Source organism: Haliaeetus albicilla, chromosome 10 (assembly GCF_947461875.1).
Source record: "Haliaeetus albicilla chromosome 10, bHalAlb1.1, whole genome shotgun sequence".
Classification (NCBI taxonomy): domain Eukaryota; kingdom Metazoa; phylum Chordata; class Aves; order Accipitriformes; family Accipitridae; genus Haliaeetus; species Haliaeetus albicilla.
The window spans coordinates 16,819,162-16,836,989 of NC_091492.1; the positions used below are offsets into that span (position 1 = coordinate 16,819,162).

The 17,828-nt window shown below is 36.4% G+C and overlaps 1 protein-coding gene across 4 annotated transcripts in view; it reads left to right on the top strand.

The window, feature by feature from the left end:
• Positions 1-17,124, top strand: part of CYLD (CYLD lysine 63 deubiquitinase) — a 30,472-nt gene extending 13,348 nt beyond the window's left edge. For all 4 annotated transcript variants that reach the window (XM_069793643.1, XM_069793641.1, XM_009914510.2 and 1 more), the window contains exons 8-17: positions 622-787; positions 1,603-1,744; positions 2,307-2,429; positions 3,750-3,841; positions 4,949-5,015; positions 7,957-8,089; positions 8,713-8,821; positions 9,927-10,045; positions 10,716-10,932; positions 12,424-17,124. In XM_069793643.1, the coding sequence (XP_069649744.1) occupies positions 622-787; positions 1,603-1,744; positions 2,307-2,429; positions 3,750-3,841; positions 4,949-5,015; positions 7,957-8,089; positions 8,713-8,821; positions 9,927-10,045; positions 10,716-10,932; positions 12,424-12,608 (1,353 nt within the window). In that variant the 3' untranslated portion in view covers positions 12,609-17,124. The remainder of the gene's footprint in view (positions 1-621; positions 788-1,602; positions 1,745-2,306; positions 2,430-3,749; positions 3,842-4,948; positions 5,016-7,956; positions 8,090-8,712; positions 8,822-9,926; positions 10,046-10,715; positions 10,933-12,423) is intronic.
• The last annotated feature ends 704 nt before the right edge of the window (positions 17,125-17,828 follow it).

The window sequence follows — 17,828 nt, forward strand, 5'->3', positions numbered from 1 at the left end:
GCCTGTCATGCATTTCTGCATTAAAACCTAGCAATTGTTAGTAAGCAGACAATATACCTTAAATCATGTTATCAAAGATAAATAATGATAACTTGTTATTTTTCGTACCTAGTTTGTGTTGTCTTTCCTTGATGTACATTTTGTGTGTTCTGAAGCAGGTATTTTTCTTGTGCAGTCTACAGACACACTGGAAGTATTAACGCTACCCAAGGCTTAGTGATTTTAATTGAGTTTCGAAAGGTGCTCGGTAGTGCATGTGTGCTCTTTCTAACTACAGAAGGAATCTGGAGTGACTAGCTAGCTTAGTTAAGTTCCTAATGTTGACTAGGTTTAATTCTCGCTCTCCTCTCCCACCTCCCCCATGCTGCTTCTGATGGAGTTTTTGTTTTATTTTGGATGGAGTGAAAACTTAAGCATGAAGAAAAAAATGCGACTCTTCATTTCCTTAGTAAATCCAGTTAAAGAACACCTCAGCTGAAGCTTTGCATACTAAAATGCAGGAACATTGTATATCAAGCTTCAGAGTACCTGAAGGGTACTTATGGGTATATACTTTATCAAATGTCTTACTGCAGAATTCTAGAAGTAAGAAAAATAATGAATTCTCACTTGAAATTTCAGGAAGATGAATGTGCAGGTTGTACGGATGGAACATTTAAAGGAACTCGATACTTCACTTGTGCTCCGAAGAAAGCTCTTTTTGTTAAACTCAAAAGCTGCAGGCCAGATTCCAGGTTTGCCTCACTACAGCCCGTTTCCAACCAGATTGAACGCTGCAACTCTCTAGGTACTGAGCTTCTGCTTATTACTTACTTATCGGCTGGGAACTGACCTGGGTTTTGGTTTCATTTATTCCTGCAGTATGTTCTTTGTGTTCAACACTTGAAAATCTGTACAGGTATTACTTAGATTAATGAATAGAAGATCAGTCTGTACAGAGCATAACGCTTCTATGGATTACTTTTTTATGCTTTAAAACGGGAAAATGTTTATATATTTGAAGAAATTTCATAAAATTAAGGGATTTTCATTATGCTGTACATTTTTTACTTCAGAAGTTGTAAAGCAGTCTTGCTGAAAATGGTATTTGCAACTCAGCAATATGTGATTACATTATCAGAAATAAAGAGTTATTTTTCTATAATGTCAAATTATTTTTTTCTAAATATTAACATAGACAAGCATGTATTTTTATGGTGGAAGTTAGTGGTGAAAAACTCAGGTTTTTTTCTAACTTCAAATATTTTAGATTTCTTGGGTTATGTTGTATTGCCTGGGACAACAGCAAAGAAAAAATTGTCTGATACTTGTAGGATAGTGTGAACAGGGCATTTATAATGAGAAGAGAACTTCATTCCTACTGGATAAAATTAATTCAGTGCTGCAGGCTTTCTGAAGCACTCTAATGTGCATTGTCAGTGGAATGGAAGGCCTTGTTCACTTGCTCGGAGACAGTGAGTCTCAGCTATAATAAAATGTTATTCTAGTCCAGAGAAGGAATGCTTACACTAAGGCAGCAACTTAGCTATAAACTTTAATAGGAAAATCTCAAGGGGATAAAATTTGAGGCTTTAAAGTGTCTTTTGAAAAAAAAAATTTCAGCCTTTGGAGGTTACTTAAGTGAAGTGGTAGAAGAAAACACTCCTCCAAAAATGGAAAAAGAAGGTTTAGAGACAATGATTGGAAAGAAGAAAGGTATCCAGGGTCATTACAACTCCTGTTACTTAGACTCCACCTTATTCTGGTAAGTTCATAATTTGTATAGTGGCATCCCATGCTAGAAATGCAGAACACGTGATCTTTGTTGTAATGACTGTCTGTCTGTATTACTGTGCAACTTGCAAAGTCATGCACTGCAATCTTTGACACATTACTATGCTCTTCCGATCTGAGCAAGTTCTGCAGCATTCGCTGCATAACATGAAGTGCTAATCATGTCCAAATTGTGCTGGCCCTTATGTATCTATACTCTTTTTGACTGAGTGAGTCCCTGGCCTGTAAAAAGGTTGAAGGATGAAAGAGTACACAGGCCAGGGGGTGGAGGGAGGGAAACATCGCGTAACTTACTTGCAGAATCCTGCCTGGGCAACTAGTTTTCTACTCTGCTGCAGAAAGGATACTGGGTTAGAGTGGACTTTCACTATTTAGTACAGCTATGTTGTCCTCTGTCCATAATTATCTCTTTTTGAGTTTGTTTAGTTCTTTGATTCTTCCTGTGGCTTTGCTTGGTTTGTCTTAGTTGCTCAGGCATCTGAATGGTTGTATCTTCCAGAATCAAAACAACCTTCCTTTTTTTTTCTTTATAGCCTGTTTTCTTTTAGCTCTGTTTTGGACACTGTGTTACTCAGACCTAAAGAAAAGAATGATGTAGAGTATTATAGTGAGACTCAAGAGCTGTTGCGGACAGAGATTGTGAATCCTCTGAGAATGTAAGTAAAGACATGAAGTGGTCTGTGGTTTAATATAAATTTTATACTAGATCCTGCTGTGTGTGCATTCCTATTACAAACCTGAAAAGTTTGGCTAGCTGCTGCTGCCAGTCTGTTCAATTTTTAATTTTTTTTGAGTATTTTTACCTCATGGTAAAGTTAATTAGTGCTAACTGGAAATAGTTATTCATTGTTTGATGGTAAAATATTTTCACTAGTCTCTATTTGGAAATGCAATCAGCATAAAGCTATTGTAAAATTTGTATAGGTATGAAAACAAAAGCATTGATAAATACAAGTTATGTTCATGGCATTTATATTTACATGTGTTTAATGTTGCTGTTCTTGATGAGAAGTATTTGGGTTATCTTATATTGAGTTTCACAATTTGATAGATTTGGTGCGGCTTTAAAAGTTTCATTAATTTTTACATGTGGTCTGCAAGTGGTTGAAACACTTTTATTAAAAGAACTTAACATGAGCTTTGTAATTTCTTAGGCACAATGAATAAAGGAAATATGGCAAAAATGTGCGTGACAAGTTAGTCTTTAGCTTAATTGGTTTTTTTTAACATGCAAATAATATAGTTGTAGTTCTGAAATTCTGTGGGCTGTCAGTGAACAATTTATCACAAAGGTTTTCTTTTCATTCCTGGAATAAAAGGATGGCTTCTGAACCCTGGTTCTTGTAAGGGTGTGTGTACTTCGCCTGATGTGTTCCAGGGTTCTGTGGTATAGGTAGTAGGATACACACCAAGTAGCAGAAATCTCAAGTGGCTGAGAAGACTGAAAAGTCTTACTTCTCCTACCTTTCCACAGCGCTTAAAACTTTCTTTGCACTTTTTGTAAACTTTCAGAGGAAAAGATGAATGCTCAAATCTTCAGCTTCTTAGGTCAGCAATACAGTTCTGTACCTTTCTATCAGATATTGAAATATTATTTTTTTTTGTTAACAACTCCCACAGTGGTGTTATATGTGACATTCTGAAAGTGATGTATTAAGTGATGCAAATTAGAGTGAAAACAAATCAAAAGTAATTGACTGAAAAATCAGAAAACAGTTATCCTGGAAAGTTAATGTTTAAAAAGAGCATTTAAAGGTTATGTGAGAACATTGAGCACTGCACTAAATTTATACTGCATTTAAAAAACGTGAAGTCAGATTGAATATGGGGAGACAATACATAGTTTTTAAGAAATACTGTACACAGTTAAAGAAGGATCTGGGAGCCTGCATTTCAGCGTTTAAGAGCGGTTTTTCTTCTGCTTCTCTGACTTGATCACAAACTAGCTAATAGCTTATTAAACCCATTTATCTTAGATATGGATATGTATGTGCTACAAAAATCATGAAACTGAGGAAAATACTTGAAAAAGTTGAGGCTGCATCAGGATTCACTTCAGAGGAAAAAGGTAACTGGGGAGGTTTTCCTTTCTTTTGAGATTTGTAAGAATCGTAATACGAAGGAACCGAAATACCTTGCTATATAATTATACGAGAACAAAATAGACAAATATTTCTCTGTAGCAGTAATATCTCTGCTAGAGATTTGAGTGACCATTGGGTGGTAAAAAGGTCTTTTCTGCTTCCTCGGGTCTGTAGGGAACCCTAGCTGAACAGTTTCTGCCATAACAGTCTTTCACTGACTGGATTTCTTTTCTTGCCTTCCTGTGCATGTGTAACTCCCTTCTAGCAGTTAGGGGAGATCTAAGGCTTTTCCTCAGAAATGAAGACTGTGATAAGGCTGGGGTCTTTGTCCTCTTTCAAAATGTCACTTTGGTCCCTGAGGAATAATCTTTCTACTACCATATTTCATTGTCACAATGGTTATGTAGTATTTTATGAAATAAAACGTGTAAATCATGTTAGAACAGTCAGTTCCCAACCTTTTGATCTTCTGCTGCATATAATGATTAATTAGCATCGTATTATGTAGCTGTTTCATTTTTGTTTGGGAGAACACTGCTTTCTCTATAAATGGTAAATGTTGAAAACCAATATTTATAGCGGTTCATGGCAGGAAGAGAAATATACCAGAAAACTCTGTGTTGGGGGAGAATAGAACTCTGGGAAGCTAGTGTTGGCTGCATTCTTGATTAGAGAACTCGGTCTCTAGTTTAGATGAACTTTGTAATATTGTGTGGTTTTACGTAAGTGTTACTGTCACTACTCCTCACTGCTTCTCTGCAGTTTCACTGTTTTCTTTTGAAAGCTTTTATTTCTCCTGGAGAAGTTGTGTGGCGCCAAATGATTCCTCTGAAATACACAGCATCTTTTTGATCTTTACTGGAAAGCTTTGTTACCCTGTTGAGCCTGGGTCTTCTATTAGGCCCATTTGATACCAAATGAGTAAATAGAGGTTTGCGTCATGAAAATGTTCATAGTTTGTCATAACCTTGTTGTGTTAATAAAGCTGTAAAAATGAACCTTTACTTTTGAAAACTTTCATTTAAAATCAGTTTTGAATAATGTATCTGGTTTTGCATACTAAAAAGACTTTTTTTTTCCTTCCCCCCCAGATCCAGAAGAATTTTTGAATATTTTATTTCACCATATTCTAAGAGTTGAGCCACTGTTGAAAATAAGGTGAATCTTTTTTCTTTGTTGAACTCGTCTATTTGTAGAGGCTGATGAAGAGAGAGCATCTGCCGCCTTTCAAATTGAGATAGCTCTTTTGAGATAGCACCTTTGTCTTGTGATTTGTATTTCTAATAGAATTCAATATAATGAAGTTATACTGACAAATTTGACACTATTTCCTACCTTTTTTGGTAGGTGGTTTTTGCCCCACTGGTCTCTCATTGCAAAAGCTCATGAACATAGTTTTGTGAGAACTGGACAAAGATCTTGTGCCAGCGCTGTCTACTTGAGAGCCTTACTGTCTTCCTGTTAGTTACGTTGGAGAAGGGCTGCTGTAAGAGGACCCTACAGCACTTCTTAATGTGGCTTACAGCTCATAGCTACTTATCTCTGGGACAAGCTGCAGACATTGCTGAATCGGTGTTTAAGCTATGGAAACTGATTTGCATTTCTTGTTTAATGCTAATGAAAATATTTCAATGGTTTGCCTTGATCAAGTTTGGCTTCTCTTACTTTATCAAAATAACAGATGCTGGCATTTATGTATGCCTTCATTCTTGACTGTAGCACTGCAAGGATTCAGCTGTCATAAGCGAGTTTAACAGAGGTAGGGATTGTTGCCCACTGCTGTCATTCTGCTAGCTGGCACCTGAGATTCTCAGGTTCCTTGCTGCATTCTGTGGCAGTGGCAGTGTTGCAAGGCATTTCCCATAGTTTTTCACTCTTTTCCTCGTTGCAGGAATTGTATTAGTTTATATGCTGCTTTAGCTCAGTGGTGTGTGAGGTGTGTAAGTGCCCACTGGCTGCTGCACCATGTGGAGGTACAGAAGCTGCGATGCCGTAACTAGAGCATCTGTGTGTAGTATGCTGTAGTTCACTGCGCAGATGCCATTTGAATACACTGAGGCTATCTTCTGTGGTAGTTCTGTAGAGAAATTTTGAAAAAGTTTGAAGGGATGAGAGATCAAGGTACACAATGAATTTGGAACTGTGTTCCTGCTTCTGCCTAGACAAAGGTCTATGTTTGTAATCTACTGTTAGGTCAACTGCCTCCCCCACCCCCCCAGCCAAAACACAACTAGTAACTTCAGGCATGTATTGGGTCTATATAGAAAGGTGTTTAGAGAATAGCTTGCCATCTTAAGACCCTCACAGTTGTTGTTACTGCCCCTCTTCAGTTCTCTGAAATACAACATGCTGAGAAACCCCTGTGGCTTATGTATTACTCTGGTGAAACAGCTGGGGTACAATACTATAATTATAATAATAGTATTTATTATTATAATTAGAATAATAGATCTTCATGTGAGAATGTGTTTCTAGTTTTTGGTAGTTGACAGGTGTGCTGCTGTGGTAGAAATCACAGCTGAAAGGAATAAAGTAAAAGCAGAGGAAGATGCCTCTTATTCCACTTTTATGTTTCTGCACTGTCTTCCATATTTCTTTAATCCTTCTTCAGTAAAGCTTAGCCTTCCAGGTTTTTGTCATGTCTGTGCCGTACAGAGGAGAACAGAACTTAAATTCCATCATTCAGCTTTTAGCACCAGTGTTGGTGTGTTTTGTGTACGTACCTTAACTCTTAAAGAGTAATTCAGAAGTCTCCTTTCTTAGAAAGAAGGCTTAAAATTAGTAATAGTAACTTTGAGCATCATACCCTTAGAATTCTCTCAACACTCAAGAACTCTAAAAAGCAAAGTTGTCTTAAATGCTGGTTAGGATGGGAAGAGATTACTGTTTATAGCAAATTTGATGGAAGTTTCCAGGAACTTTGACACTGGGATGAAACAGCTCCTGTCTAACTTTTTTTCTTTTGTTATTGGAGGCCAGTTATTCCTATATGCTTTTTCTCCATGATGGCAAAATCCATTTCTTCAGTGTTAGCACAGTCTTCTATATCCTTTCTTATGTCTTTACAGAGTAGGCTGAATTACTCATCTGAAGCTCTCTTCCCAAATATCTCAGATTTAAGTTTATGTAACAGAAATATTACCTGAAAACATCAGTACTTAATTTTGACTTTGTTTTGAAACATGTGACCTCAGAACTTACTTAAATTGGTAGCTTAATCCTTTGTCCCTCTCCCTGTCGATACTAAATTGTGTTGTGGTTCTTGTTTTTTGGGGGGGGGGTGTGTGTGTTGGTTTGTGGTGTGTGTGTGTTCGTTTAGTGGGGTGAGTGTTTGGTCTTTGCTTGTTGGTTGGTTGGTTTTTGGGTTTGGTTTTTTTTTTGTGAGGATGAGGAAGTTTATCCAGACCACTTGCTATGGCTAGCATTGGCAGTTAATGTAGTAGCCTGTCTTCTTAATGTTTGCCTAGGTGTGGAAGGCTTCTTAACAATTAGAGCTGGACAGCCCTTAAATCTGGATTATCCTTTTGGAGAGTTCTCTGTAACTGTATAGCAAGTCTAGCAACACTAGCAGTCTATGTAAGACTTCCACTGTAGGAAGCAGTGTAAATATCTCTGTGATTAAAATGAAGTATTTCATTAAACCCAGTCATTTTTTTAAACTCCTTATTGGGAATATCATACTGAAGAGAATTATTGTTATTCCTTTTTGATGTTTTATTACTGAAACTCTTACTTGTCCTTCCAATGAAAGCTGCTTTAGTCTGTTAGAGTTTTTGATGCATATGCTTAGGAAGTATTTCTCAGTTGGTAGTTCAGTAATGCATAGGCATATGTTTTTAAAACATAGTCTGAAACTTACACTGATTTTGTTAATTAAATAAGTTTTTCTAAAAATCAGTCCACACTTAATACTTGATTGCCTGTCATTTCAGGCATTTTGTTGTTGCTGTGGTTTGTTTTATTTTTTTAAAGTACAATATATTTCAATACAGAGAGGATGTTGTATAGACTATTTTCTGGTAGTTGTTATTTTCCTAGTAAAATATAGTCATGGTTACAGTAGAGCTTCAGAATCTGTTTTTTTAAATCTGTTTTTTAGATCAGCAGGTCAGAAAGTACAAGACTGTTACTTCTATCAAATTTTTATGGACAAAAATGAGAAAGTTGGAGTCCCAACAATTCAGCAGTTACTAGAGTGGTCATTCATCAACAGCAACTTGAAGTTTGCAGAGGTTGGTGACAGCTGTTGCTTTGTTAGAAGTGATGATACCTAGATATTTGCACATTCAGGAATGGGACAAAAGCAGAATTTGGTGCGAAAACAAAATGCAGACATGTTGGAAATGGGAGTGGTCACTAAGTCAGTGGTACAGGTTGCCTATATTACAAGAATATTTTAAGATTGACTCAGTGACATCTATCCTTTGGCTGAACAGACCAAAGTAATTTAGGTAAAGAGTTACCAAAAGAAAACTTCTTAGTTACTGCCAGTAAGTTGTCTTAAGGACTAATATTTTGAGAGACCTCTGTTTTGTAAAAAGCTTTACAAAGGGAAGATTCCTCCCCCTCCCCCGCCAGAATGGGGCAGCGTAGTCCGGTATATTTAATGTCATACTTGAGCATGACTGGGACTTACAACATTTGACAATGATTTAGATGTCACTTTCCTGTTCTTTTTAGCTGTAGTTTCTCTCAAAGACTTAATTTTGTTTTGCTTACTGTTTTATTAATTTTGAAGTGAATGGACTGCAGGTTTAAATAATATGAATACGTTCATAGCATTATAAGTATGTCTCTAAATTTAGATAATTATCTGTCTCAAGCTCATTACATTATATTCTGGCATTTTACGTAGGCACCTTCTTGCCTGATTATCCAGATGCCTCGGTTTGGAAAAGACTTCAAAATGTTCAACAAAATTTTTCCATCCTTGGAATTAAATATAACAGACTTACTTGAAGACAGTAAGTATATAACATTGTGTTGTGTAATGAGAGTTGTTGAGAGTGACTAACACAGTGAAAGTAAATACTCCTGGTAGTTTTGGTGGTTTTGTTTGTTTTTTTTATTAAATACTTAACAATGTAGTGTGAGATGCTGAGGCTGAGGAGAAAGGAAAGTTTACTGTCTAGAATGCTTTTTTTTTTCCCCTCATGTAAATTAAAAGCTGTAATTCAGAAGAATATAACTTGCTTGATTATGTTTATTTAATTCTTGAGTATCTGTACAACTAAACTTATTTCAGGACAGTGTTGTTAAAAATGAGTTATTAGCAGCAAAACAATTCATTAATATGGCAGGTAGGAAATCTTAAAAGCTAAGTGTAGCACCAAGATTGGTTAACTGGTATTTACAATGTTGACTACATTTCATTAGTCTTCATCATTTTGTGCTGCTTTTTTCTAAGCTTTTTGTCATTAGTTAATCAAACTAGAAGAAGAGAACCTGAGATTAGTATGTAAGCCTGCATCATGTAGTGATGGTGCATTTTTCAACTATAAATTTATCACTTTTTTTGGTGACGTGAATTTCTGACATTTGTCATCCACTGGAATTTTTCACTGCATTACCTAAGGAAAGACACCCAGTTTTAAATTTGAGATAAGAATTAATAAAACTGCTAAAATTAATAGAATAATAATCTCTGAAACCATCACGGCCTTCTCTTTCACTGTCACGACCATCAATTTATGCTATTTTTTTTTTTTCTGGTGTTGACAGGCATAGGGGCTAGGCTAAGCTAGCTGTACCAATATGATGAGAGAGAACTAACTTGATTTAAAAGTGTTTTTACTTTTTCGTGCAGTTGATAGAACTTAATTTTTATCATCTTCTGTTTTGCAATTTACCACTCTAAATGTTTTTCTTTTATTCCACATTATGTCAAAGGTAAGAAGTTAAATACAGTGGTACATTTCTGCTTTGATTGGCAATCTGGTTTTAGCTTTTTTTAATGTAGTGGTTTTCTCCATTTAAAGTAGTAATCCTCCCTCTTTTCCATACCCCTTATTTTAAAAAACAAAAGAAGCCTCCCCAAATTGGAGACTAATACCTTCTTTAACAATGCAGCTCCCAGGCAGTGCCGTATATGTGGAGGGCTTGCTATGTATGAGTGCAGAGAATGTTATGAAGATACTGATATTTCTGCTGGGAAAATCAAGCAGTTCTGCAAAACGTGCAATACGCAAGTAAGTGTTGTCTTTGTTATTCTACACGGGTTTAACCCAAATGGTATATGCTGTAATAATCAAAAGAAAGGCATAAGAGCATAGTGAGACTTTCTCACCAGTACTAGTGTAACTGCACCCACCAAGTAAAATGTAGCCTTCGGTGACAAATCAGGAACTCCACTTGACCCTGCAATGTATTCATCGACAGTTTCTTACTGAAAACATGGCAACTGCCAAATCTGTGACTGAACACAGTGGAGAAGTAGTAATCATAGGCAGCTTGGAATCTGTTTCCTGTCACCTGCTTTAAATCCTAATTTTACATACATACTACCTTGTTTGAATCAATAGATTCATGACATGGAACCACTTAATTTTGAGTGCTGTTTGGTAACTTGCATAAAGCCGTCATAGTCATGGCTTGTTTTCAAGCCCAAACCTAGTAGAAAATGGTTGCATTAAATCTGACCTCCCTTCTAACCTCAGATTTGAATTTTCTGGGCAATATTGAGCTATACTGGTGGGGAAAAATAGAAGAAACGTTTAGTCTGCTACTGTTACTGCAGTTCCTTCTCTAATGCCATTAATCTTCAGTTCAGCAGTAATGTTCTTTTTAGCTTTGTCTGTCGCTGAAACAAATAATCTTATGGGGTGTTTTTTCTCTTCTGAAATATCCCTTCAATTGTAGGTTCATCTTCATCCCAAGAGACAGAGTCATAAATTCAATCCATTGTCACTACCTAAAGATCTGCCAGACTGGGATTGGCGACATGGCTGCATCCCGTACCAGAAGATGGAGTTGTTTGCTGTTCTTTGCATAGAAACAAGCCACTATGTAGCTTTTGTTAAATATGGGAGGGATGACTCCGCCTGGCTTTTCTTTGACAGCATGGCAGATCGGGATGGTAGATCTTTTATTTATTCTTATTAATTTTCTCTTACTTTTTTTAATGTGTATTACTATCTTAAATTTCAGTGCCTATTTCTTAATGTTTTGGAGATACTAATATTGTTTAACTTGATGTACTTGATGCTGGGACACTAATCTTGACCTAGCCTTACCTCAGTGCATTGATTTCATAGCAGTCGCTGATCTGCATAATCTGAATTTCACCTAAATTGGGTACTGTATTAAGTAGATAGTACAGAAGTAACTGCAGAAGTTTTCTAGCAGGACTCCTTATACATTTTTCTATACTTTGCAAGTTTGGCAGAGAGAATTCATTTTAAATAATCAACTGCAGGAATGTGTTCTTTCAGTCTATATTTGAGTGGATGTACACAATCATCAGATACTATGCAAATATTTTTATTGCTTTTGCTTAAATGACTTAGTGTAGGTGTCTTTAGAATAAAAGAAATAGTCACACATTACAACATCTATGCCATTCCTTTGAATCTCTTTAGAGTTATCAGTGGAAAACTGTTACCCTGTAATAATACAAATGTCAGTAAAACAAGTGTTCTCTCAGATTCTGCTGCATTAAATAGTGTTTAAATAAGGACTCTCTGTTCAATTCTGGTGCCTGAGAAAAACAGGAATAGACGCAAGTGTCAGACTCATAGTAACAGTTTTTTGCATGAAGAATTCTTGAACCCTTCTGTTACAGTGTGATTTGGGGGGGGGGGGGAGGAGAATCTTGCCTCCTGTTGAAAATGAAACTGCGACAGGATTAAAGTCTCTTTCTTATAACGACCAGAAGGCAATCAAGCTTTGTTTCAGAGTGCTTGAAATGTGTACGACTGAATTCTGTAAAGAACCACTTTATTTCAGGAATGTAGATCACATGAGATACTCACTGGGTATCTCCTGCTGATCTTAGGGGCTTTTGTATCACAAATATTTCCCTTCAACTAGTGCTATAAGCTAAAAATGTTTGCTGGGGAACAGTGTCACAGATGTCCATACTTGTGTTGTTTGAATTTGCTCATTTTTACATGGAAAATGGCCAGGAGCAAACTCTGCCTTAGTCTTGCAAGTCAGGTACAGACACTCATGTTTTATGAATTCATCAACTGTTACCAGTTGTCATGTTATTAACAAATTCAGTAGCATTTGAGGTGGCATATGTATTCAGGTCACTTTCTCAAAGCCGTACAGAATTTTCAGTGTTTATGAAAACCCAAAGTTTTCTCTCATTCTGGTAGGGTGTTTGTGTGGGTGTTTGTTAGTAAACACTACAAGATACTCTGACACCAATTGTGATTTTTTTTTCCTTGAACAATACACCTTTCATAGAAGTTTACCCTGCAGTAGTCCAGAATGGCATACTTAGGTTTTTTAGCGTGCATTTTCAAGAACTGGTGATGCTGTCATAATTCAAGTACATTATAAAGAGCAAATATATGTAGATGCTATCCTAATCTGTTTCTCTTTCTTTCCTTATGGTTAAAAGGAGGTCAGAATGGCTTTAACATTCCACAAGTTACCCCATGCCCAGAAGTTGGTGAATACCTGAAGATGTCTCTAGAAGAATTACACTCACTGGATTCCAGAAAAATTCAAGGTTGTGCACGAAGACTACTTTGTGATGCTTACATGTGCATGTATCAAAGTCCAACAATGAGTTTATACAAATGAACAATGTCCTCTGGAAAACTGAAGAAACAGTGTAGAGTTATCGACTGTTGCATTTGCTACATTTTTTGGTTAGTTTTAATGCAACCGTTGCTGGCAATGGATGCGATAACAAGGAAGAAGTTGACTATGAGAGTAAAAGGATTACTGTTCCAAAAACTACATGTGGAGTTCTGTAATTGAAGTATTTAAGCATTTTGCACTCTAGGAAGTGTGCTTGTGTGTGTTTGTTTTATAAACAAAGTCTAAGTGAAGTTACTAAAACTTAAAGCTTTAAGTGCATTGATTATACACAGGCTTTTTTGAAATGTTAAAGGTGGAATTATGTCAGGAGAAACCTCCTTAGTCCATTGAGAATGTAAAGGTATACAGTGTTCTTTCTTGCTCAGTGCATTTCTGTGGGCCAAGGATGATGATTCTCTCTACCCTCCATCCCCACCACTTCTCCCCACCCTGTATCTTTTTTAGCACCATAGATTCTCTCTTGAAGGGAGAATAACTTCAGTTTTAGTAAGATAAATTTTGGACTGTTCATTGCATATTAATTCTGTTGTTATCTGTCTACTGCATTCTTTTCAGTTCACACATTTGCATCTTCAAAAATTAACGTCCATTTAAAGATCTGAATTCCTGTCTTGTGAAAGTCAAGCACACAGATTTGTTATCTGTTAACTTGCAGTTTTTGGAGGGGAAAAAAAGGAGAGGAGAAAAGGGTATTAATGGGAACCATAATTGCTGAAATATAAAATAAGCAATGAAAGTTAACAGATGTCTTTTTCTAAGTGTCTATTTTTAAAGAAACAAAGCAGTCTGGAACAGAACAGCAACTATATACAAATGATTTGAGGACAAAAAAATAAAACAGTAGATTGCCTCAGGGAATGTTGCTGAAGTGGATTCTAGTCCTTGATAAAACAAAACTGACTTTTCTACAGTACTTTAAGCTACTACCTGGGAATATGTTATGCATCTGACTCTTCATTTCAGGATTAGTAATGAGTATTAAAAATCTCTGCCTGGAAAGGCAAAACTATGAATAAAAATAGATCAGAGTTTTACTGTATACCAAGCACCTAGTGAAACCTAACTTGAAAAGCTGCAAAACCTGCGTTGATGCAAAATATTATACTTTGAAGTCTGTTGGTTTCTGTTTGCAATGAAATACTGTTGTTTTAGTTGCTTTTTAGCTATTTCTGTCTACTACTGACTAGCAAACATGCAACTATATATATACAGTAAAATCTGGTTGTACAAACTGCATACATATGAGCTGTACATTTTCAACTCTTAGGATGTTTTATATGGAAAACTTCCTTTTTGGGATCAAGTCTATAGAAGGAGCGGTCACAAAATATAACAGAGGAAAAGCCACTTTAAAAAAGCCACTGTTTTAAAAGACAATGGAGACTGATCCCATATTGTAGAAAATGTGGTTACTTTGTTCTTCTTGGAAAACCTAAAATCTTTCTTTGGGACACACTCCACCACAGAACAGTACTAGAGAGAGATTTGAAAACGATGCTTGAAGGACTAATTTGTCTAAAGCAAGGGGTGCTGAGGGAGTTGATCTGTTCTGTTAGCCACTGCATAAACTGTGCTCTAATTTTTCACTCGCAAGAGCAAAAATGTTATTAGAAGTGTCACTGTTCCTTTTGCCTCTAATTGTCTCGTGGGTTCTGCATTCCCTTGCCTTATTTATCTAGTCTGTGCTCCTTGGCAAAACTCTTATTTCTTTTGTTTCAGTCCTACTACGAGCTCTTGAAAAAAACCTCTGTTTCTTTAGTTTCAGAACTACTATGAGCTCTTGAACTCTTTCTCTCCTGAAAAATTTCAGTGAGGCTTTAGGTGATGGATTCCATAACTGTCTGTCAATGGATGGGTTATTGTCCATTGGCTCTTCCTTGGCTACGTACCATCCTGCTCTGGGACAGCAGCTGCAGATGTGTTGACAAGGATGCCATAGAAGCATCTCACAGGCAATATAAGGTAAAAAGGCTAGCAATAGGTCTTGGCTAGGCCGCTTGTATTTATTAAAATGGCCTAGAGAACACTTAAATCATCTGAGCAGAAGGTATGGTAACCCACCCTTGGCTGCATGTTGAAGAGGAAGTTGGGCCACCGCCTCCAGGTACCTCAAGTGATGTTTTTAAATAGGGCTGTTTGCAAAGCAAAGGCAAGAGGGGGCTTGCAAAAAAAAAAAAAAAAAAAAAAAGCAATAGCGCAACAGACTCTCAGCTTGCTCTCTACAACGTTTGATACCTTGTTTGATAACTTCATTCCCCTGGCCCCCTTGTGACTCTCTACCTGAAAGTAGTTGCAAGAGAGACCCCCTTCTGAACAAGGAGCAAACGTAAAGGCTTTACAAAATGAACAAGCACAAACCTATGTACCAATGAGACCAATCTGAATGTCTGGATTCTTTCTCTTCCCTATCCCTAGATTTATTCTCTAGTTTTCCCAATGCATTAACTTTCATATGTCTTCCACTCATGTCATCTTTCTGCCTCCCTCCCTCCATATATTACGCACTACCTAAAGTTGTAGTTACCTTACCTCTCACTTCTTGAACTCGGAGAACAGACTTGGAACTGCTATGGCCAGAGAGGAGACTTGGACTTGCAACTGTATTAAAATTTTCTACATAAGCTTCTAGCAAAATAGCCACTCTTTTTTACAACTGCAAATATCTAAGAACCCCATTTTTTCAGAATGCATATTCTGTTAGCAGAACCCAATTAAAATAGATGGGTGTAAATGAACTGCTTCGCTTCTTGCCTCCAATCTTCTGGCCTTTGACTGGAAAAGAAGTTGTGTGAATTCTTACTGTGGTACACCTAGATAACATACAGAAAAAACTGGGAGTTTAAAAGCATTATTGTGCACGCTTCTTGGTGACAAATACTGTGTTTCGAATTGCAGGCAGTACTTTACAGCCTGCATTTTGTACTACTTTATATTATGGCAAAACAGTAAATAGTTTTGCAAACAGTGTATGATTACATGGTTAGTTTATTGCTTATCAGTTAAAAGAGCAGAGATGTCTTCTATAGCATTAAAAAAAGTGTTGGTTTTGACAACTGAGTCTTCTTTTAATCCAAAAAATATTGCTTTATGGTGTACTGCATTGGACTGGAGATAATCTGGCAATGTAAATGAAATGTTATGGAAACTAACCCCAATTTTTATTTTCTTTCTCAGAAAGGAGTATACAGACAGAAAAGTGATTTCACTGTGAAAGGAAACTTGTAAAATAACTTATATACAAGGGTAAGAAACTGTTTTTTAGCCTTCAGCATATATTGTGGGGGAATTGAATAAGCTACTTTGAAGAAACAGCCTGCATTTTAAAAATCTACTGCTGTTAAATGTAACGCCCAAAGATTCCTGTGACTAAGCACCCGACTTTTATGTGTCTAATGCATTTGGGAGCCTCCCAATCAGTTCTCTCTCTTTTTATTTTTTTATTATTTTTTTTTTAATATGGTGAATGTGCCCATAAATTAACAGCACTTAGATCATTGCTTCATGGTTTGGTTCTTGAAGTATTGCTAACAATGGCCTTAACCTGTGAGTAGGAAAACACATAGAAAATATGGTTCCTGACAGCCTGTAAAAACGTAAAGTTTCATAATACATAAACTCATAATCGGGGAGAAAAACTGCACCCCTATACAACTCTCAGCCCCTACTCTGCTAATCATTTTTAGAAATAGGGGTTCAAATCAGTAGAAAATTGAACAAATCACTGCGCCACTAAATGCTTGCTTATTTTGAACGTAGAGGGTAAAATGAAAAGGTGTTAGTTAAAGGTGATGCCTTACACATTACTAAAACAAAAAACCAAACAAACAACCCCAAACCCCACAGTAAACTACATGAGAGTGCTTGTTTTTTGGTGTGGGAGATAATTGGAGGAAAAAATACAAAAATATGTATGTTCAGTAAAGATCTTTCTAATACCTGTGATAATACTGATTCTGTGCTTTTAAAAATGTAGTACTGTGTTTTACTAAACAGCCTGTGAGAGTTCCATTTTAAGCAGGTACTATGTGTTACAGGAATTACTCATGCAATCGTAAATGGTTCATTTCAATGCACTTATTTTTCTTGTGCACTTTATACTCCACTGAACAGATGAACTTGGTCACCACAATCCCTAATGGTAGCCTGTTTAATATAATACTAAGGCACAACATGCTGCAAACTGGAATTTTACGGTTTCAGAACCGAGTTGGTGTAAAAAACAGCTTGAAAGCTTTGTGTATTTTTACCACTGTAACAAAGCATGTTTTTCTCTGTTCTTGATGTTTTGCTAAATAAACATCCCATGTTTTGTGCACAAATAGTCTCTTAAACTTAAAAAGGCTGTCTCCAAGAATGAGTTAGGGAATACTTACATCAGATTGCCCTCAACTAGCCTTAACACCCCCCCGCCCAATGGTAGAGTGGAATTTGCTGCTGGAAAGGAATGTACCATGTGCTCTTTCTGTATTAATATTAATTAAAAATATTATTCTTATGGCTCTATTAATTTCTTTGGGGGCTTGGAGTTCTGGGACTGTCACGAACAACAACGAATACAGTGTTGAACTAGCTTGGTTTATGTATTTACAAAAGAATTTATTTTTACATATTTTTGATAGTCTCAATTTCAACTTTTCTAGAAAACTTAGGAATTGCTGTACTGTATCAAATCAGGTCAAAGTATACTACTTGTGCCTTACCAGTTAGTACCTGATACTATAATGGAAAACCAACAAAACGCTGCTATAGCTAACTGTAGTTTGCCTGTGGGGAAAAATAAATTTATTTTTTTAAATGCTTAGAATACTACCTTACTGACCCTAGATGATCAGCTCCTCCTCGGCTCATGCTGTAGCTTCAGTGCTGCTTCCGTAGCTACCATGACCTGAACACCAAGTCTGCATGCATTCTCTAGCTAGAAAAATGCTGCTATCCAGTATTTCTAGGTTTAATTTTTTAAATTTCCCGAGTATTGTAATAATAATTATAATAGCGAAGAAAAAGCCCTACCTGGGACTGTAAAAGGAATGCTGTCAATTTAAGTATTTTTAAAATCTTTATCGTACTGCAAATACTTAAACAGTTGTAAAAATACTTGCAAAATATATTTTTAGGAAATGCATTACCTACTTCTGTAGTGTAAAGGGTTGGTTTGTTTTCTAAACTGAGTTTCTCATTTGCAATAAGATTATTATTTGA